Source organism: Aedes aegypti, chromosome 3, assembly GCF_002204515.2.
Source record: "Aedes aegypti strain LVP_AGWG chromosome 3, AaegL5.0 Primary Assembly, whole genome shotgun sequence".
Classification (NCBI taxonomy): Eukaryota; Metazoa; Arthropoda; class Insecta; order Diptera; family Culicidae; genus Aedes; species Aedes aegypti.
Window position 1 is genome coordinate 324,937,926 of NC_035109.1, and position 23,513 is coordinate 324,961,438.

The 23,513-nt window shown below is 38.2% G+C and overlaps 2 protein-coding genes across 4 annotated transcripts in view; one reads left to right on the plus strand and one right to left on the minus strand.

Annotated features, from left to right (window-relative positions):
- The window catches only part of LOC5565802 (protein sax-3), an 808,606-nt gene that overhangs the window by 624,723 nt on the left and 160,370 nt on the right, over positions 1-23,513 (plus strand). The window lies entirely within an intron of this gene.
- On the minus strand, positions 19,778-21,192 carry LOC5565798. Its single transcript, XM_001650115.2, has 3 exons — positions 20,920-21,192; positions 20,764-20,861; positions 19,778-20,701 (listed from the first exon to the last, which is right to left on the minus strand). The coding sequence occupies exons 1-3, from the start codon at positions 21,041-21,043 to the stop codon at positions 20,333-20,335; spliced, it is 591 nt and encodes a 196-aa protein (XP_001650165.1). The 5' UTR covers positions 21,044-21,192; the 3' UTR covers positions 19,778-20,332.

Sequence of the window (23,513 nt, forward strand, 5' to 3'; positions counted from 1 at the left end):
AAATTAAATAAAGTGTCTGTCGCCATACACTCTACACCACCAAACACAAATCAGCCTAAGGTTCAAAGTTAAAACCTGATCGTTTACAATCGTTAAAAATAGATCGGAGTCTAAAAATAGACGATACTCATCAGACATGATAATACTCCTCAACATCATCAGAGTTCGGTGACATGCTCTAGAGCAGCGTGCTGCCTTTGCCTCTTTGCGAAGAAGCGAAAATAAGCAGAAGGGCAACGAAATGAGCGAGGAAGATGCAGCACAAAACTCAACAAAGTAAAATTCCATAAAAAAAGAGTGCCATCACAACTCCCCGAGCAATGTGTTGTTCGGGTGGAACACTCAAGAGTTCTTGTGAAGCGTGAATAAAGGTGAGCTTAGCGATAAGAGAGAGAGAGAGAGAGAGTACCAAAACATATCCTCGCCTTGTTTTGGAACTCTCACTCGAATCGTTTGAGGATTTGTGTTGAACATTTTGATTTCAGTAAAGAGGAGTAAACACAGAAAATTGCCAAAATCGCTTCATCTTTGGATCGCAGAGGAGTTTATATCAAGCTTGGCTCTCATACGTAGATGATGAGAATCGTCGTTTGAAAAGATCGTTAAATAACTTCGGAAATTTTACGCATTTCCGTCCACGAAAATGTGAACTCACACTTTACCTGAGGACTTTCATAACTTCTACTAGTCGGACCGTGGAAGAGACAAGAGTGTGTGAATAATTGTTTAGTGTCGCGGTGTGCTAAATGCGTCGAACAGCCGTTCGACGGCTTTTTATCTAGGATCTGCGTCTAGCGATCTACGGCCGAAAGAGAACAAACCTCTCCGACAGAGCGGCCAACACCATTTTCTTTTACTACGTAGAGTCAAGCCTTTGACGATCCCCACCGTCGTTAACTGCGTAATACATCGTCATTTGGTAAGACCGAAAAGTCGTTTGTCGTACCATCGTCAATGCGCTGCAACAGGAATTCCGTTTTGCTGTCGCTTTGTTAGCCCTGCGTTTCTATATTATCGTCGCTTCTGCTTTGCCGACGGCATTCAGCACAGCAACCAAAAAGGGTCCGTAAGCAACCAAACAAAGACAACTAAACATGCGCATGCGTTAAGTACTCAAAAGAACTAACCAAGCTCGGAGACGAAAATTATCGATAACTTTCGATAGAATCAGATTAGTAAATCCACACACACATTTGAGAAAGTAGGAAGAAGAATAAAGAGGAAAGGAAAACATGAGCATGAATAAAAATTTAGGTTATATAATTTGAATATTTGACTGGATTGGAGTCTAGTGTATGACACTTAACATAGCCTTAAAATCCCCTATTGATTAACGATTCCTGATTGACTGGTTTATTAGACAGCAAAAAAATCCTAAATTTACATTTAAATTTGGCACGTAAGGAGTTGTCTAAAAACCACGTGGTCATTTATGGGGGAGGGGGTCTAGGCAATGGTCACGGTCCAAACAAATTTGATTTTTTTTGTGTGCACAAAAGCTCTCGAGGGGGAAGAGAGAGGGTTGGACTATGGGCCAGAAATAAAAATTTCGCGATAAAATTTCGAACATCTTTAAAATGAAATTATATCAACCTAAAAGTAATAAAAACTTAAGAACTTATAAAAAAGCCATGTTTTGGACAACTATGATGCATCTTGAATTGAACTGAGGATATTTGTAAGGATTATGAGAATTTGGGGTTGGTAAATGGCTGGGCATGGTGTACCATTTGTACCTCGCATACCTGAAGGAATAACATAGACCCCTCTGTGCGGTCCGTAGCCTCTTGCTCAGCAACTCCTACCCCTACCTCCTCGCGGTACTGGCCGAGGTACGAGATCGGGTAACCAACCCTCGGTGGGAACTTTGGTCGTATGCTGACAGAGAAGGGGGTTTTGCTTCTGCAAACCTTGAGCGTCTGTACTCCATGTTAGGAGCGGCTCACAACAGCGTCTGTACCCCATGTCAGGGACGGCTGATCATCGTCTGAGTGCCAGAGAAGGACTCTAAGCTAAACTGCGCACTATGGTCCTCCGAACATTTAGGGGGAATGGTCCACCGTAAATCTAAGGGGTTGGTGTCAGGCCCTGCAAGCCAGCCGTAAAAACATCAAGCAACGAATAATCAACGAGAGAATACGAACCGGGACAATCGGCGAAGACCACAGCGACGTAAAGGGACTAGCGATTGGAAGCTCGGTACGTGGAACTGTAAATCACTCAACTTCATCGGGAGCACACGCATACTCGCCGACGTGCTGAAGGACCGCGGATTCAGCATCGTAGTGTTGCAGGAGGTGTCCTGGAAGGGATGAATGGTGCGAACGTTTAGAAGTACCCATACCATCTACCAGAGCTGCGGCAACACTCACGAGCTGGGAACAGCTTTTATAGTGATGGGTGATATGCAGAGGCGCGTGATCGAGTGGTGACCAATTAATGAGAGAATGTGCAAGTTGGGGCTCAAAGACCGGTTCTTCAACTTCAGCATAATAAACGTGCACAGCCCTCACTCCGCAAGCACTGATGATGATAAAGACGCTTTTTACGCGCAGCTCGAACGCGAGTACGACAGCTGCCCAAGCAGTGACGTCAAAATCATCAGAGGAGTTCTAATCGCTTAGGTTGGCCAGGAGGAGGAATTCAAACCGATTATTGGAAAGTTCAGCGCCCACCGGCTGACGAACGAAAACAGCCTACGACTAATTGATTTCGCCGCCTCCAAGAATATGGCCATTCGTAGCACCTACTTCTAGCACAGCTATCCATACCGATACACCTGGAGATCACCTTAGCAGACAGAATCACAAATCGACCACGGTCTGATTGACGAACGGCACTTCTCCGACATTATCGAGGTCAGGACCTATCGTGGCGCTAACATCGACTCCGACCACTATGTGGTGATGGTCAAACTGCGCCCAAAACTTTCTGTCGGTAACAACGTTCGGTACCGACGACCGCCCCGGTATGACCTAGAGCGGCTTAAGCAACCGGATGTCGCAGCTGCATACGCGCAGCACCTCGAGGCTGCATTACCGGAAGAGGGTGAGCTGGATGAAGCCCCTCTTGAGGACTGCTGGAGAACAGTGAAAGCAGCCATAAACGATGCAGCTGAGAGCAACGTCGAGTACGTGGGACGGAGTCGACGGAACGATTGGTTCAACGAGGAGTGCCAGCAGCTTTTGCAGGAGAAGAATGCAGCGCGGGCGGTCATGCTGCAGCAAGGCACCCGGCAGAACGTGGAACGTTATAGACGGAAACGGCAACAGCAGACCCGCCTCTTTCGGGAGAAAAAACGCCGGGAGAAAATGTCTTCGTCGGTACTGCAGGCGACGGAAACCAACCAGCCCCCACTTTGAAGGAGGTTAAGGATGCCATTCACCAGCTCAACAACAATAAAGCTGCTGGTAAGGATGGTATCGGAGCTGAACTCATCAAGATGGGCCTAGAGAGGCTGGCCATTTATCTACACCGGCTGATAGGCACAATCTGGGAAACAGAACAGCTACCGGAGGAATGGAAGGAATGGGTAATATGCCCCATCTACAAGAAAGGTGACAAGTTAGATTGTGAGAACTTTTGAGCGATCACCATTCTAAATGCAGCCTACAAAGTATTATCCCAGATCATCTTCCGTTGTCTGTCACCTGTAGTAAACGAGTTCGTGGGAAGTTATCAAGCCGGCTTCGTTGACGGCCGATCGACAACGGACCAGATCTTTACTGTACGGCAAATCCTCCAAAAATGTCGTGAATACCAGGTCCCAACGCATCACCTTTTCATCAATTTCTAGACGGCATACGACAGTATCGACCACGTAGAGCTATGGAAATCATGGACGAGAACAGCTTTCCCGGGAAGCTCACGAGACTGATAAGGGCGACGATGAAAGGCGTGCAAAATTGTGTGAAGGTTTCAGGCGAACACTCCAGTTCGTTCAGATCCCGCCGGGGACTACGACAAGGTGATGGACTTTCGTGCCTGTTGTTCAATATTGTGCTGGAAGGTGTTATGCGGAGAGCCGGGTTGAACAGCCGGGGTACGATTTTAACGAGATCCGGACAATTTGTTTGCTTCGCGGATGATATAAACATTGTCAGCCGAACATTTGAAAAGGTGGTAGACCTGTACACCCGCCTGAAACGCGAGTCAGTAAAAGTTGGACTGGTGGTGAATGCGACCAAGTCAAAGTACATGCTAGCTGGTGCGGCCGAGCGTGACAGGTCTCGCCTAGGTAGCAGTGTTACGATAGACGGGGATACGTTCGATGTGGTCGACGAGTTCGTCTACCTTGGATCCTTGCTGACGGCTGACAATAGCGTCGTGAAATACGGAGGCGCATCATCAGTGGAAGTCGGGCCTACTATGGCCTCCAGAAGAAGCTGCGGTCAAAAACAGATTCACGCCCGCACCAAATGTACCATGTACAAAACGCTTATAAGGCCGGTATTCCTCTACGGGCATGAAACGTGGACGATGCTCGAGGAGGTCTTCGAACGTCGGGTGCTTTGGACGATCTTCGGCGGTGTGCAGGAAAACGGTGTGTGGCGGCGAAGGATGAACCTCGAGCTCGCCCAATTTTACGGCGAACCCAGTATCCAGAAGGTGGCCAAACTAGAAGGATACGATGGACAGGGCATAATGCAAAGATGGTGTTCGCTTCGAATACGGTTGGTACAAGAGGGCGTGGACCGCAGCGAGCTAGGTGAACGGATCAAGTGCGTATCGGAGAGATGCGGCCACAAACCGAGTATTGTGGCGTGAAATTGTTGATTCAGTGTTATCTGTTTAGATGTTAACTAAATAAAATGAAACGAACTTGTTTGTTTTTTCTGTTCGGAACATAAACCACTGCGACCAATATTTGATCTATTGTAGTATATCCCGTGTCCTTTGTTTAGTGCATGTCGTGTTACCTTATCACTATTGAGAAGTGATAAAGTATTCGGTTTTCTTACAGTTGTAATTCCTATCTTGATCATGGGAAAGGATTCTAATTGAAAGGTTCCGTTATTTATACCCTTTGAAGAATGTGATGGGTACACTCTCCACAGGCGCGCCCCTTTATCAGTCTAAATTGGATCCCTTGATAAAGCAAAGAAATTACACCGATATTGTCCATGCATCTTCTTCAAAGTAGAAAACTAAATAAATAAAAGATTAGAAAACAAATTGTTGTATTCGACTCATTTTTTCCCTTGTCTCAAGATCATTCTCGAGAACTGGGAAAACCGAGACTTGTCACTTTCAACAAGGTTTAAAAATGTAACAAGGACTAAACATTGTTCCTTTGATTACTATAATATCCTGTTCTCTTCGTTTGAAGCAGTCAGAACTAGGGTTCAATGGTTGATCTTTACCCCATAACGCACCACGAAAAGGTGATCTACCCGCGTTATGGGTTAACTATTAGGGTGAAATAGTAAAAATATTGTAAAAATTACTGGTGTATTGTAAAATTAATGATAAAATTTAATATTAACTTTATATTCATATCATACATGTAAAATGCACTAAATGTTCTTGTCAAAAATGTAATCACAATAATTTGTCCATTTTTACCCTCAAACCAAATTTCTTACGATAGGCTGAAATTCACGTATTTCAGTTCAAACAAAATTCACCTCCATAAAGTGCAATATAATAATGTGGTAAATCAAATAAGATACGTGTTAAACAATCACACATGTTCTCAATAATAAGGAATTCATCTCAAAAATTCATTTATTAAATTAAGATTTGGACTTTTGCGCGAAATTTTGATTTCTGGCCCATAGTGGGGTGTCTGGAAGTCCACAAAAAATAACCACATGGTTAATGGACAGCCCCTAATCAATTATGTTTGTCATTTAAAACGAAATTTAACTAAATATTCAGCGATAAAAAGTGTAGAATGTCTCATTGCATTCAGGAATGCTTGCAACCTTGAATGAAACTCAAACATTTCATGATCTTCGCCAATTTTGCGTCCTTCCTTGTGCCTTGAAAGTGAAATTGCAAACGAGAATGCTCGGTTTACACGATACACGCTGAATATTTTGTCAAAAACAATGCACATTAATGGATCGATGGATTGTGGCTACTCAGTCAAGGATGCAGGATGAATTGGTGAGCTCGTTTCATGCTTTTATTTATGTTTTACATTTTTTTTTGTCAAAACATCCGTTTCTTTTTGTACTCAAAAAAAAAACACTATGAGATTTGTAATTGTTTTACTTTTTTCAACAAACTTTGAACGGTTTGCCACTATGAAGAGTGTTCCTTGATGGTCCAGCCAGTCGAGTTTTTTTTTCTTTTCATGTGATTAAAAAAGCTTCTGACCTGACAGCTGTGCGTTTGACTATTTGATCTGACAAACTTTGAACCGTTCGTCACTTCAAGACATTATTTTCTTATACTTGAAATCGTATTTATATCTTACAAATAAGGATATCATGATTCAATCGCTTATCAAAGCAAATCCTGTGACCCAACGATCCTTCCCATTAACAAACATTGCTCCCAGTAACCTTTGTGTAGATGCAGAGTCAAACAGGGTCTCCGAAGAGCAAAGGTCCCAATCCCACATGCTTACAAGGACGTGGCCGGCGCCGTTATTGACCTTGTATCAAGAGCGGCACTGAATTATGCACACTGAAGAAAATTATGGTCCATCCGAGCCAAACTTCTAGTTGATTCTTTGAGCATCTTTGCTGACTTCGGTCATTCACAGAATAGCAAACATTGACATGTGTAGTCAGTCTAAGCTAAGCTAAGCATAAACAAGACTCTGGGCTGCACATGACGTTGATAGTTTTCCTCTTCGCGAGTCTCCCTCAAAATATTACCATTAGCGAAGCAAATTTCGGTTAGTTGAAAACATCGTGAGGATATTTTCTGATATTTTCTAACTGAAAAAAAAAATTCTTATTTAACATTTGATTGCACCGATTAGGCCTGAAGCATCGTCGTATCTACTTCAAGAGGAATCTACATATGCAAAATAGGCAAGGTTTGGAGAGAAAAGTTCTCAGTAAAAGTGCTTTGGGATCACAAAGCTTAAAAGCAGACTCCATGTTTAAAAATATAAACAAAATAAATTACTAATTATTTAAATAATAATTGAAAATTCTATTAGTTTACTTGGAATGTATATTTGATATGCGTATTGCCGAACATATTATACCTTGATAACCCTTTTAAACAAACAATCATAAACTTAATTTAATTGAAACATTCTTCTCCGGCGATTCCATCACCTTGAACCGATCCGCTTTCGGCAGCCAATGCCTGAATGAGCTGCTCTCTCAGGGTTTCCAATGATCCACTTCCATGTACTGCCTCTGAGAAGTGCTGTTCCAGAAACGCACTCAAAACGGATTCCAAACTTTCCCCACGAATCAATGCTCTAGCAATTGCCCGTTGCAGCATTACTTCCTCTTCATAGCCAACGTCAGGCTCGAACCCAGCGCTCCTCGTGAAACATCCAATGCGATCAGTAATATCGACAGCTACGGCCAACGCATCCCTCGGATCATCATAGTGTTGAGCGCTTCCCATAGGTACGCCCATCTTCTTCCCGTAGAGGTACAGCATTCCAACGGTAAGCAGATGCAGAGCGCCGATAACATCCGGACTGTGGGTAACCGAAGCCATACCCATCGGAGGTGACGAAGAGGCCTGTTGAACATTTTCCTCGTAATCAATAGATTTAATATCCTGCTCCAGCAAAGGCACATTGCGATGAATCGAGTTATCGAACATCGAAGTAACATCCCTTTTTCCACGTGGAGCGATGGTAAACTTCTGGAAGCGATACGAGTTGGCCACTCCCAGCAAGGTGTTCAGCTGATTCTTTTCCAAATTGACGGTGTAGCGACCCTCTACCAGAGGCGGCATCTGCTTCGGGGGATTCCCGTAGAAGGCGGGTACCCGATCCGATAGTTTGCTCCAGTTCAACAGGAGTGAGTACATGGTGAAGACATGGTTCGATGTCCTCTCGGAAGGATGACCGAGACTTAGCGGCCGAACCAGATTTTTCGACAGGCTCACGGTTCCGGCGGCTTTTCGTATCGCTCCTTGTATTTCTCTGGCCACCACGGGGAAACGAATCGCTTCGGAAAAGGCCACCACAAAGGGACCCAAATGTTGGGTCATGATTTGCGACCGCTTGGATGTGTCGCCGATTTTGGTGAGTTGTGTCAATGAATCACCCAGTTTTCCGATTTGCAGAACGGTACCTTCACCACTTGGTAGAATTTGGTTATAGCTATGTACAGGTCCCGATTGCGGTAGATGAATCCCACTTGGGAGTTCGTGGAGCTGTCCTTTAAGGTGACCTTGGTGATGCCGTCCTTGCGCTTGGTAACCTTGATGTTTCCGTAGACTTCGTCGGATTCGGTGAGGGCCGATATAAGGTTCTGGATGAAGCCAAGGTAGGCTCGATCCTTGGTTCGAAACTGCTTCAAATCACCGGTCAAGCCGGAGCTGGTTTGACGCTTGGCACGGGAGAAAATGTTTTGCATCTTGAAACGTTGAGTGACGATAGAAAACTGATGATTGAAGCTTCGGCGTCGAATTGCTTTTATACCATTAGCAAGCATGATCGTTACGAATGCTAGTTTGTTATGATACAATTGATAAGGTCGGCGCGAGACTTTCCCACTTTGTTGTATAGTAAACAATTTGTATCAAAACATAAACTTTTGACTGATGCGAATCCCGGTGTTATTGATAAGATCCCATGATTGGGTAAAGATCTCGATCGAAACCGGTTTTGAATACTTTCGATCGTGAATTCCAACTTATGCTACCACAAATAGTGGTTTTACCGTTTGCTGAAATGAATTTACTGAGGAAAATACGATTGGTAGGGTTTTAGTACTATTAATGGGCTGACCCTTTAATAACTTATTTTTCCTCTAATTGTATGTTGTAGTAGTATCCTTGAACGGTTCTTCAAGATTGTCAACAAGTTTCTCAACTCTACTTCACTGCCCATAACTGCATAACAGTCACATTCGACATTTTTGACAATTTCAAGTTAATACCGGGAAGAGTCATCGAATGACAAATACTTTCGATCCACTTACTAAAATCTGCGAGATTGTTCTGGAAAATTCGAAAAAAATACCAAGTTGTTTTGTCACATTGGCAATTGTAACCGCATAACAGTCACATTGAGATTATACATGAGCCTCATAATGCAGTGGCAACGAAATTTCTATTAGAATTTTTTTCTGACTATTCACCCAATAAGTGATATGAGTTGTACAAAATTTCAGCCTCATATAAGCACTTTTGAATTCTTAATGATTTTTTGAAACATCAGTTCCCACTCATACTGCAATAAAATGCAGACTTGGTATCCCATTTACTCAATGGCTACTTTTGTCGAATGTTACAAATATGCAGTTATGGGCAGTTCATACAATATATAGAGTAAATTGGGGCAAAAGTGTAAGTGAGGCGAAAGTTTATTTTTCAGATTTCTAGCTCAATGTTTCTTCTTCTTTCTGGCGTTACGTCCCCACTGGGACAGAGCCTGCTTCTCAGCTAAGTGTTCTTATGAGCACTTCTACAGTTATTAACTGAGAGCTTACTTTGCCAATGACCATTTTTGCATGTGTATATCGTGTGGCAGGTACGAAGATACTCTATGTTCTGGGAAGTCGAGAAAATTTCCAACCCGAAAAGATCCTCGACCGGTGGAATTCGAACCCATGACCCTCAGCTTGGTCTTGCTGAATAGCTGTGCGTTTACCGCTACGGCTATGTGGGCCCCTTTGCTCAATGTGTCATGATTGTTTGAATGCTACTCAAGTGAGAGGCTTTCACTCCAAATATAATGAAAATTGATGAAGGTTTGGAAAAGTTTTGGTTATGTTGTTTTTAACATGAATATTGTAATATTCGGACGAATTTTTATTACACGGAACAAAATAAAAATAAAATCTCATTAACATTAGTGTAGGAACAGGGGGGGGGGGGGGGGGGTGCAGGGGAGCCTTGCCTCCTCAAGGATCATCCAGGCCCCCCAGAATTTTTGATGATAATAAAAAAAAACAATTTGACATGAAGCAAAATCTTCTCAATCATAGTACATAACTATTGTTATTGACAAAATTCTCTTCAGTAGTTACAGTTGTGTTCAGAATAATAGTAGTGAAAGCCGATTTTCATACAAAATGCTCAACTTTGGCATACTGTAACTTTGTTTCCATATGAGCAATCGGCATGAAATTTTGGCAGTGAACTACAAATATACTCAATTTTATTATCACAATATTTGAAATTTTTCACACAACCGGTTAAAAAGTTAAGCACCAGGTAAAATCACTCAAAATAATAAAAGTTTTAATAATTTAAATATCTGCTGTATTTTGAGTTTTTGAATATTTCTTCATTCATCGTTCGAACCATTTCCACCCAAGCTATAAATGTATAAACAAGCCAAATTGTTGCTGAACAAAAATTTACAAAAGAAAAACTACTATTATTTTGAGCGATTTCACCTGGTGCTTAACTTCTTAGCCGATAGGGTGAAAATTTTCAAATCTTGTGATAGTAATTGAGTATATTTGTAGTTCACTGCCAAAATTTCATGCCGATTGCTCATATGGAAACAAAGTTACAGCTTGCCAAAGCTGAGCATTTTGTATGAAAATCGGCATTCACTACTATTATTCTGCATTTATGTTATTTTATGTTATACAACTTGTCTTACACAGCATCAGCGTGGCAGTTCTGACTTCGGTGAATCGCGTGACAACCGAAAGTTTAACCGTCTAACTGTCGATCGATTGGTTACTGCGATAAGCGCAACCCAACTAACAATTCAGAACCACAAACAAGCATGCATGTTTAATTATTGTTCAATAATGGTAATGACAGCTGAATAAAAATGTTGCTCTATAAAGAGCTGAGAAGGTGCTTTTTTAACACAAACTTAGGTCAATGTTCAACGTTATGCATTAGAATGAACAAAAGTTGAATCGCCACTTATTAAACGTTTCCAAAGATTCTCATTTGACTAGTCAATATTGTTTTACTAATGAGCTGAACAAGACATGTTTCCCCCAATTAAAAAGCCAATATTCCACTAAACAAATGTATATGTATAAAAGGATATTCAGAAGATGAAATAACGTTTTACTTGCATCGCACTTCAGCTATTTCCACATGTTTAACATAAGCATGAATAAGAGCTGAATAAGTATCTTATAAAATCCTAATTCAGCTTCGGTATATTATAAGAACAGTTGATCCAATAGAGGCCAAAATGACGATTAACAAACACATTGTTCAGTAATAAATAAGCCTTTTAAAAGCGATCACACTATAGCTAAATTTCATGAAATGGACAAAATATTCGAAATGCGTGTTGAGTTCCGAATGCATTTCAAAGCTTATAACTTATGCTTTCTCAAAACTTTTTGAAAAGTCGTTCAGAAAATAAACATGGTCAGCCTCCAGAAATGTAGGATTTTTTTGAAAAACAAACATTTGAGCTAAGTATTCCTAGTAGGAGCGAAGTACTGACAAACAAAGCGTGATATTGACTTGATTGACATAAAAGATCTGAAGACAACATCAAAATTTTGTTTGATTTTTGTATGTAATTAATTTAAGTTATCGTTTCCAGATCTTTTACATATTATATCTCTCAGGTTATTATCACTTTCTGCTATCCATATTATAATTAGCTATTGCTAAGCTTTTTTCGCTTGCTCGGGATGTTGTTCCGTACCAGAAAAGTGGACATTTGTTTGACAGAATTGATTAAATAAATATCAATAGCGAGCTACATTTAAAATGACATTTCTTCTCAACTGAATAGTGTGATCTAAGAAAAATGATTTACTTGGCCATTTCTGAAAAAAATCCCACGCGTCAAGACATTCGAACATTTTTCTATTCAGGCGCATAGTCTTCAGAACACTTCAAATGATTTAAATATATTCATAATAGGTTCATGAAAAATACAAATCAATAATATAATTAATAATTACAAATATAATTTATAAAATAAATGAATTTCAATTTAAGTTAATGGATCATTGAAATTGAAGTTTTGAACAAACTAAAAATTATTATGAAATTAGATTAAGGTAAAGATGCATCGAAGCGAAACCTCAAATTTTCAAGAACATAAATCTAGAGAACTAAACATCCGTTCAAGCTGAAAACTAAATCGATTGGTCACCACCAGCGTGTGACCAATCGATTAGGTTTTCAGCTCGAACCGCCGCGTAGGCGATGCATATTCAGCTTAATCATTTCAGACTGATTTCACTTTGTGTAAATGAACATTGTTTTTGACCATCATTGACATAAATTTTCTCACTGTGCGCTAAAAATAGCCGACTGAACTCAGCTTGGATCAGCACTAAACAGCAGCTGAATAATATGCTTGTTCAGTTGTTGATTAGCGTACCATGTGTTGATTAGACGATGTCGAATAGAAGCTCAAACAAGATCAATATTCAGCTATGAGAGGTTTATATTTTGCACTGGACGAATCGTTCATCAATTCTAGGATGGCGCAGATGGCAAGGCATACCGCTGACGATTGGAAGGTCTCGAGTTCGAATCCAGTATCCAGGCGATTTGTAAATATGATTGTCATATTATGAAAAGTGTATACACTACGTTTTAATTGAAGCGCCTGAAAAATATTTTTTTTTGTTTTTTATTTGTTTTTGATTATTTTTGGACCAGTCGTATAAAAGCTGAACTAAATGCTTGTAAAACGTTTTAAAAGCTGAAAAATAAAGTTGGAATTCGACGACATGCTTTAAAGTTTCTCCAAATTTGTGTGAACAACGCCTGAACAAAGGTTGGCCATGAAAATTATTAAAATGTTATTAAACATGATGCTGAATAAAACTGCCATAATGGTGTTTCTTAAATGAGTGAATGTTAGTTGGGAATTTTTCAACATCTCCGTTGCAAAAAATACCATAGTACAAAAAAGCGTCAATATCATGGAAGTGTGATTCCCAAAATTCGTTTTTTTTCTGAATAATACAAATAATGCTATTTCAGCATTAAGCAACATGTTCAAAATTTATGGATACTCGGTGATAAGTTTAAATAGAACTCCAAAAAGGCCAATTTTGGATCCTTTTCGCTGTTGTTGTATGACGTCTTGTATTTAAAAAATTTTCACACAAAAGTGAATTGAAATCATCTGTTATCTTTTCTTTTCTTTCATGCGTTAAGTCCAAAATAGATCAGAGACTATCTTTTCATAATAGAAATTTCCTTGATTTTCTTGGGCATAGAGTATAATCGTACCTGCCACACGATATAAAAATGCGAAAAAGGTAACTTTGGCAACAATAAGTTCTCAGTTATTAACTGTGCTCATTGAACACTAAGCTGAGAAGAAGAAGGGAAACATCAAGCACTATGACTTGATTACATCTACATTAACCCCTCTACCGGCAGCTTCATTTGTTACCGCTGAAAAATATTCAAATCGTGATAACTTTTTTGTTTCTTGATATTTTTGCACAATTTTTTCGTAAACCCTTAAAAAAACGTCTAGTTTTAGAATATGTGTCAATATTGTTAATTGGTCATCTAGATCCGGAGATATTCCAAAATTCCTTGGGGGACCGATGCGTAGCCATAACCCACGTAAATATCTCGGGCTACTGAATTTTTATCGTATTTTTATATTCACTCCACGGAATGATAGATTAATACAAGTAAGGTACCGTGGGATAAGTGGATACAGAAAAATCAAAAGTCAACTTTATTGTTATGTACAGCTAACGTGAATAATGCAATTCAAACTTTTTTTCTGTGGATAACAAATGAGGGACTAATATTCTTCAAATCGTCATTTATTTCGATTTTTCTGATTGTTATATATTCAGATAGAGGGACTTGAAAATTTGCGACAAATGATCCACTTGCCCCACCGTGGTGTGGTAAGTGGATCACCATTAATAAAAATCTGTTCTCGAAACAAATGTAGTGTGATTATGTTTAATAAGAATGATATTACCCTCGTAGTGCTAGTAATGTTACATTTCAATACTTAAAATTAAAAAGTATCTTTATTTAATCAAGATATAATAAAAAGTATGTATGTATTAGTTCATACTAATTTGATCAAAAAAACATTGTAACTAGCAAAATTTGGAGTAAATTCATCCATTTATACGCATAATTTATACAGAAGAATTGTAGGATTATTCCTAACGATATTTTCGAAAAACACTCTTGGTTTAAAATATTAGTTACATTTACTTTTGAATACCAAACCTAAATCCTTCTATTTTATTTATGAATATATGTGTATCATCTGTCTAGAACAATTTATATGGTCAAATAAGGTACGATACTATGCTTTCGATTGGAAAATTAGTATATTTTGCTCTTTTACAACTAAGCTTAGGTAAACCACGAAAAGTTTCGTGTAAGTTTTGAAATTATTATTCTTTTTATATTTTTTTATACCAGAAAGGTTAAAAAAGCTTTTAGGTGGATTCATTCAAATTTTCTATGGTCAATTTGACAAATTCTAGCTGGGAACGGAACAAAATAAAGGAAAACTACATTGTCGGTATTGAAGCTTATTAAAATTCACGTAAGCAGTCTGCCAATAGATGATAATTATTCTTGATCCACTTACCCAACCCCATTAAAAATTAGGGGTAAGTGTACCATGTCCAATATATTTGTATTTATTTACATAAATTACATATTTTTCATTGTGAATCATTTAATTAGAACTGAAATGCTTACCATGTGTTGAAAAAAATATTCGAATTCGATTTTAGACAGAGATACAATGGATTTTTGATTGATGGAAAACAATTTTCAAATTAATTACTTTTTGCAGCTAACAAGTTTGCTTGTTTTAGTGTACGTGTAGTACCAGTTTTGAAATAGTATCAGTGTGGGCGTAAGAATATAACCTAAAAAGAGGCAATGGTGCGAAAACTTTCAACATATTCAAGTATTTATGCTTTATATTGACAAATGATCCACTTACCCCACTGATACACTTCCCCCACTGTACCTTATGTTGTGAAAAAATGAAGCAATTTGGTGGACCCGTCTTCGAGTAATGTCGAAAATTTCAGATATCTCCACAATCTTGTAAAAAATGGTGCAAAAATATTGAGAAACGAAAAAGTTATCGCAATTTGAATGTATATTTTAGCCGTAAACATTGAAGCTGCCGGTAGAGGGATTAATCAGTTGTTTTCAAGAAACACAAACACTATAGAATTTTCATTCATTCGTTCACAGACCTCAACTGTAAATCTAAAATTAAATCGCAACAACGTTTGATTATACCATTACATCGATCTGAGTCGTCTTTAATCATCGATTCACAATTACAGCAATTCGTCACCAGAAACATCTCGCACTTAATCACTGCCAACCATCCATCAATCACTCGCGGCATCAGCTCTCCTCCCTAAACATTCGAATGTAAATCAAAACAAAACGAATTCTTCCCCCCGAGCCGTGCGAGTGTCACGACGGCACGAAATCTAATTGTCATTCTAGAGAGAGGGCGGTAGTCAGCGGAAGCTTCCTAGAGCTAGGAATAACTTTACACCTGTCCTCCCGCGAAGCAGCTACCTGCAATGTAACATATGTATAAGTGCATGTTTTAGCACCCGCCACCGTAACTTAAGTTGGTACGTGAGTCACGGGGAATGGTAACCTTTCTCGGTTAATTCCAATCATTAAGATTCCGTGACTAATTGGCGAGTTTAACAGTGGTTGACAAGGGGATTTAGGAAAAATGCATTTTTAAATGGTTTGCTGGAAAGAGTGTATGACACTATCCTGAACGCCATTACCCCGAATGAATATTGTTTTAAGATCTCGCATAGTTTATGATAACGCCCAAAAAGCCATAGGTAACGAAACTATTATTAATTTTCTTTGATATTTGTTCCAATGCTTTAACATTGTTCTACGTTACTCATTAGTAAGACTCCAGGAAGGGTGCTTCAGAATCATTTTCAAAATTTTATTTTGAATCCTTTGCAGAGTTTTCTTCCTGGTATTACAACAGCTAGTCCATATTGCTAGAGCATACAACATGGCTGGCCTGAAAATTTGTTTGAATATCAAAAGCTTGTTCTTAAGACAAAGTTTTGATTTTCTATTAAGAAAGGAATAAAGACATTTTACATATTTGTTACATTTGGCTGGAATGCCTTCTGCAAGTTAAATTCTTATCTAGCATGAGCCCTAGATACTTAACTTCATCTGACCAATTTATGGGAACCCCTCTCATTGTGACAACACGTCTATTTGAAGGCTTCAAATAAAGAGCTTTTGGTTTATGTGGGAATATTATTAGTTGAGTTCTTTTCTGACATCCCTGAGATTTCTAACATCCCTGAGGTAGCTCAGGTCAGATGTGAAAATATTGTATAATGTTGGTCCCAGGCAGTATTTGAGTAACATCAGCTCTTACAGATATTTTTTCAGGCTTGGAATCATGGTAATTAAACTGTAGTATACGATTTGGCAGCAAAGTTTGGATTATTCTTACTATGTATGTTGGAAAATTAAAGTTGAAAGAACACGTTTTTCGAGAGTTAGCATTAATATTAAAAAAGAATTCAGTTGTTCACAGTTACCCTTAAAAAGCATTTCAAACACTCAAATTTTACAGATATGCTTAGAATCAGCGGATTTCTTTGTATTGACTTTTATAATACTATAACTTACACTTAAAAAATAAATTTATGATAAAATTTTAAACTTTTCAATATCGCTAAACCTAGTTTTGGTTAGAAGCATTTTTTTTTGAAATTTTTCCTGTTTCTGTTAAAAACAAAATTGACCATAGACGAATTTCACCTAGAATGAGAACAAATTAAAAATCATGCTCAAGAATCTTCGATGTAGATTGAATTTTACACATGACTCCGATATGGTAGAGGTGTGTCCTATGTGTTTTTGCATGCAATTTTATCGGAAAAAATAGCTCCAGTCCTGTTGAGTTTAGAGAAAAATGTTCTATGGAGAAGTTGTAGTGAACCCTACTTCAATAAAAAATATACAATGGAAAATTATTTTATTTTCCATCATTAAAAATTTAAAAATAAATCTTGAAGTTCAACATTTTAAATGTTTTTTAATGTTCACCATATATTTTCATCGGAAACAGATGCTTGGGACAAAAATTCATGATGATGGAATTCTTAATTAAAAAGTTTTTTAAAGAACAACGTTCGCCAGAACTTTGAAATTTCAAAGTAATTTTGAAATCAAATTAAAACATAATTATTTTAAAAATCACTTCTCTAGAAGTAGTCATTTTCGGGTTAAATCAAATTTATTTCAAAAATTCATGATTCCAACAATAAAATAAGCTATTTCCATTAGTTATTCGCGATTCAACACCTAGAAAAATAAGTAAGTAGAGAGAATCATGCCCAATACTCTTGAAAACCTATTGTTCTTGATTGAAATTTGCGAATAACTAATGGAAATGGTCTATTTTTACCTATATAATAACTAATGTTTGCATAAAACTTGAAACAACTCGTGAATGGCTACTTCTAGAGAGGTGATTATGATAATCAGTATGGTTTAGAATAATTCATGATTTTTATTTATCATCAAAACGTATGGGGAGATCCCCCAGTACCGGACAGCACCCAACACCGGACAACTTAGAAATATTTTGAAATCATTTTTGATGATACAATAAAAAACTTGAAATAATTCTAAACGGATATGATTATCACGATCACTTCGCTAGAAGTAGCCATTATCAAATTATTTCACGCATAATGCAAAAATTTATTAATTAGATAATGTAATAGGCATAAAAATAAAAAAATAAAAATTTCATTTTAGCGGCATTAGAAATCCCATACCATACCTGGGGCCTTCCTTAGCCGAGTGGTTAGAGTCCGCGGCTACAAAGCAAAGCCATGCTGAAGGTGTCTGGGTTCGATTCCCGGCCGGTCCAGGATTTTTTTGTAATGAAAATTTCCTTGACTTCCCTGGGCATAGAGTATCATCGTAACTGCCACACGATATACAAATGCGAAAATGGCAACTTAGGGGCAAAGAAAGCTCTCAGTTAATAACTGTGGAAGTGCTCAATAGAACACTAAGATGAGTAGCCGGCTCTGTCCCAGTGGAGACGTTAATGTCAAGAAGAAGAAAAAATCCCATAAATTAGGAAAAATTTGCTGTAAAAATGGTAAAAACGTATTTTTTCACCATATCATTACAAACTTGGAATTTTCCAGTAACTCACAATATTCTAAAGATATTGGCGGGCTGCCTTCATCAAAGCAGTGGATTTTAACCTAATCTACAGCATCTCATATACAACATTTGCTCTCCAGATGCGTGAGCCTGGAGTATTTTCACCAGCTGTCAGTTGTCATAACTAGCGGGTTGGATTTGCTAGTTGGAAAGAACTCGTGTTCCAACCAGCGAATCCCTCTGTAGTGTCATTTTCACATTTTCTATTTCCGAATAAATGGAAAGGTATACATCGAAAAGTTGTAGGTCTATTTTAAATCCAAAACTTAGCTGAAAATAGTACACCGACGTTACGGTGCGACTTATTTTTCAAAAGTTCTCAGAACCAAAAATTTTTGTGCTCTAATTAAGAGTTTGATGAAAAGTGTATCCGGCAAAGTTTTTCATAATAACATTTTCTCAAAGTTTGCTGAAGAACGCAACATCGAATAAGCTCAAACAAAATAGTTTGGATCAAAATCAAAACCTAACTAAGGACCACCCTATTCATCCTTTTTTAAAGATTCAAAACTTAATTACAATTAACTTTTCTGAAGACTTCATACGTCTGAAATCAACGTGAACGGAGAAATCACTTTTTTTCTGCTAAATTGTCGATTCGGACCATTGTGCATTGAGAATAAAGCATATAGTTAGAAAGTTCTTTTGAACTACTTATTTAACAAACATTATTCAGAAGCATATTTTTTTTTGTAATGAAAATGTCATGTTTTTTTGGCAGTTAAACGTAAATAGCAAGGCTGTAACTGGAAATTCTCATTTTTTAAAACTTTCAAAAAATCTTCTCAATTCCTGATTTATATCGAAGCAAAAATGTTTATGTATATCTGATTAAGACGAGATTCCTTCAACACTTTAGTATATTAAAACTTAATTACTAGCACAAAAACCTTCAAAATCGGATAACATTTGTTATTATCACGTATGGCGAAATAGGGAACCATTATGTCCATAACTGGTACACCTATCCTACATGATTTTGTTTCACACTGATTCACAAAATTATTTTCAAAACCACGTTAAAAGATTTAAAATTGAATCAGCATTTTATGATTACGGTCAAACAAAGTTCATTTTAATAGTTTAAAAAACAGGAAAAAACTACTTTTAACTTGTTTAGTTTTAATGTTAAACGAATTTGATGTTTCACAATATTTAAAAAATATTTCGGTGTGTAATGTTTTAAAATTAGTTGAAAACTAATAAATTTGTGTGAACTTCACTGAACACCTCATTTTATAACATGAAAATCACCCTCATGTCACTCTAGATCCAAATATGTTTGCGTCAAACTGCGAGGATTCCCTTTGTATGTGATTTAAATGTAGAAGAGCACACGGAAATTTGATTTTAGGAACTTTCGAAAAATAAACAGCACTTTGAACACAGTCGCTGTGACTATGATATTAAAGTTAACATTTTTTTCCACTACACTGTCTTCTGTCTTCTACTGACCTATTCGAGATAAAGGCGTTCAGGATAATGGGATGGCTCCGTTAGAAACGGTTTGGTAATGACTTTCTCCGGGATATTGAAAATTTATTGAAATTCTCCTAAATAATAGATAACAATTTCGGTTAAATTTCAATTGATGAGGCAATTGGGCAGTACGTATAAATAATTATGATATGTATGTAAATAGACACTTTCTTTTTAAAGGACTAGATTTCACGGAAATCAGTATTTCACCTACAAAATGATTCACTTATTCACTACTATATTTTCGTTTTGACTAAGGGCATTCTATCACTTATTTTCGTTTTCTGAGTACACACTCACAACTAGTTTCACTTGATTCACTCGGCTGCAATCCCCTGCAGTCACTTTTCCCTCGCTCACTTCCCCCCATCCAGCTGGAATGACTCTCGCATAAGAAAAGTAATCGTTTTCGTCATACCAGGATCCGTTCAAGATCGCTGGTTCATCGTTCGATGATCAACCCTCTCCCTGGTTGCGTGTCATGAACCTTCATTGGCATCAACTCTTTGGTCATCGCGCAGCTGATTAACAAAAATAATGTTTCATCAAAAGCCAACGTCATCGTTGCCGTCTTCATCGTCATCACGTCTGTGTCCGCCTACACAAATATCACCCGATGATAGTGCTTATCGTTCGGTCCGGCCGTCCGGATATTCAAGGTCTCGCAGGAACAGTGCGAGTGTGCGTCTAGCGTTGGGTACACTTCTCGACCTCGCCTACAGCATCGACAACCCCAAAAAGTCCAGCAGCACTGGGATATCCAAGAGGGTTGTTTCTTTTTGGATTGATCATCCTTACTGCGGAAACAAGTGCAGAGTCCTAGCGAGAACAGCATGATCAGCGTTATTGCAGTGTAGACTGAGAAAAGCAACTCCCACACGGTTGCCATTTTGTAGGTTCCACCGGTTTCGTCGTCTAGCACCTTTATGTAGGCAACGATGAATGGGATCATTAGGGCTTTGCATTCCTGCGGGGGTGAGATCACGTATTAGGGATCAGCAAATGCCACGAAGGAGTGCTACTACTTACCCAGAATATGCCCAGGAATAGCGTAATGCTTGCTATGAGTAGTGCCAAGTATGAAATCGATGAGGGTTGACTCGCGGTTGCTAGATAGCTTTTTACAACTAGAAAAAAAAGATTCTTCGTTAGTCCTTGCTCGGCGTTAGTCTTCAAACAACTTACAGGAAAAAACTTCCACAAACTTTCCCTCGATATTCGTTGCCAACACTTTTGTCAGCGTGTAGTTTATGCACGCAACGGCCACCGTATAGCCGTTGAACTTGACGAATCCTTTCAGGGCGCCCATTCTTCCAGGACTTCACTTTCTCCAGCTCCCGACTTGCACTCTTCTTTTCTCCAAAATGGCAGAAATCCACCTACGGCACCCGCAACCCGTATTAGGTAAACACAACCTACTCAGCTGAGCCGAGATTGACTAGTGATGACAAATCGACACCGCCGAATCGCATATATAAAAGATTGTATCGGGAGGCGCGGGCACTTTGCGTAATTCTTAATTCCAAACAAAACCCTGAAGCTGTGAGCTCGCGCCGAGTGGCTGCTCCTTAAGGGTGTGCGGTATCTCGAATGATGCTGTTATCAAACAAATTTTCGCGGAGTAACGGTAGATTTTTTTAGATCTCGTTTTGCTTCGTTAAGCTGGCGAAATTTCAACGGATGTTTCTGATAATAGACAAAACAAATCCAAAATTGTGTGAAATATCGTGCTAGATACCGAAAAAAAAAAACAAATGCAAAACATGTTGTGTGACGAAGAAAAGTTTCACCGATAATTGTTTTCTTATCCCAATTTCTTAAGTGTTTATTTTTTTGTTAATTTGTTTTCCATGAAACTTCTTTTCCGGATTTTCATGTATCCTGAGAATAATAAAAATAATTTTCGGTTAAATCAAATTTGCCGTTATTTTGCACCAGTAAAAACCTATAACAAGTTTAATACATAGTATTAAAACCATAAAATGAAACATAGCCATCGAAAATCTGCATGATGTCTTAGTTATATCTAGCAACCAGGCTTGATAATACTCCTCAGCATCACCAGAGTTCGGTAACATAATCTAGAGCAGTGAGAGTGCGAAAAAAAAACTAAGCAGAGAGGCAAAAAAATTAGGATGGAAGATGTAGCACAAAATACAATAGAGGAAAAACCCATCAAAAAAATAAAAAGGGTGCCATCACAATTCAGCGAGGCCTATTTTGTTTGGACAGGTCACTCAAGAGTACTTTTATAGTGTAAGTAAGGGTGAGCTTAGCAGCAAGAGTACCAGAAAAAATCCTCGCATTTTGATGCACTCTCGCTAGAATCGTGTGATGATTGTATTTTATATATGATTGTGTTGTAATTTTTCAGTTCAAATTTCACTCCTCAGAAAAACTTCGAAATCTCATCATTTTTTGTTTCACGGAGGATTTTCTTTCGAGCCTGCTTATAAACTATTAGCATATAGTTATTGTTATAGTTATAGTTTATATTAATAATTATAGTTATGAGTAAAAATGTTTTTTTAATGTTGAAAGAATATGGACGAATTCTTTATGGACTCTTCGACTTATCTCAAGCTTTGATTTATGAATGAATCTACAGGTAGATTTAGTTTTTTTCAAAATAATACCTGTGTTATGGTAACCTTAAGTCTCGTGTTATGATAACCTTAAAACTCTTCAAAAGAATCTCTCAAAAATTGAGAGGCTCTCCTTGTTAACCTTCCCTTTAATCAATAACTGAGCCACAATAACCTCTTCTGTTACGCGTTTTTTTGTATGACACGCTAGATAAGGATAATATTTTTCGATCTATAGTGAAAAACTTTCTAAAAACTTCTGTATTAAACTGTTACAGTCGAAAAAGAGCGAAAGAGCACAGAATCTTTTATTGTTACATGGGTCCTATAGTAACGTTCAGCCTGAAATAACATCACATTCGAACTCGATGATGCGAAAATACTGGACACAGCACAGCTGACCTTCTTGGAGAGCTGCCACATAATCAATGCACCAAACACGAAAAATAAACGAACGGACACAAACAACTTGTGAACGTCGCTTATGCTGACGTCCTGCATTGCATGGAGAATACCAATCAGAAGAAACAGAACAACTGATAAAAATAAGCATGCGAAAGTAAAAGACACACACTCTTACACTCTGGGTAGGTTTTAAAACTCACAACAACAAGCACTCATGATAAAACAAACTCTCAAACAAAATCAGAAAGTAGCCAAAAAGCAATGGTGATCAATCTACCCGCATAAACCGGAACCGTACTGGTAATATTTACCAAACTATGCAATATCGACAATATCTAACCCGTTTCCTGTAACATTCAAAATAACAATAAACCGACACTACCGTTTTGATTCATATTACGGACAGCTTCAAATTCCGGACACTCTCGTTTGTATGGGAAACATTTCACACGAAATGTTTCAATTTTCGCCGTCCAAAAGTTCTCATTTTCGAGGCTCGTTTTATTAGGTTTTTTCCATAAATATCATTGCAAATTTATAATGCTCAACTACCTTAGACGTCTCTTAAGTGGTTGAACGATTTCAATTGATGATTTGACTGTTCCATTAATGTCTACCGTGAGCTGTCCGTAATTCGAATCAAAGCGTCCGGAATATGAGGCAAAAGTGAGGGAGCGTCCGGAATAAGAATCATGAAAAGGCCACACGTTTTGATTTATTTTAAATTATTCAAGTTGCGGACGCGTATTCTTTACCCACCATCCGAAAGTTAAGGGCTTCCGACGCTCG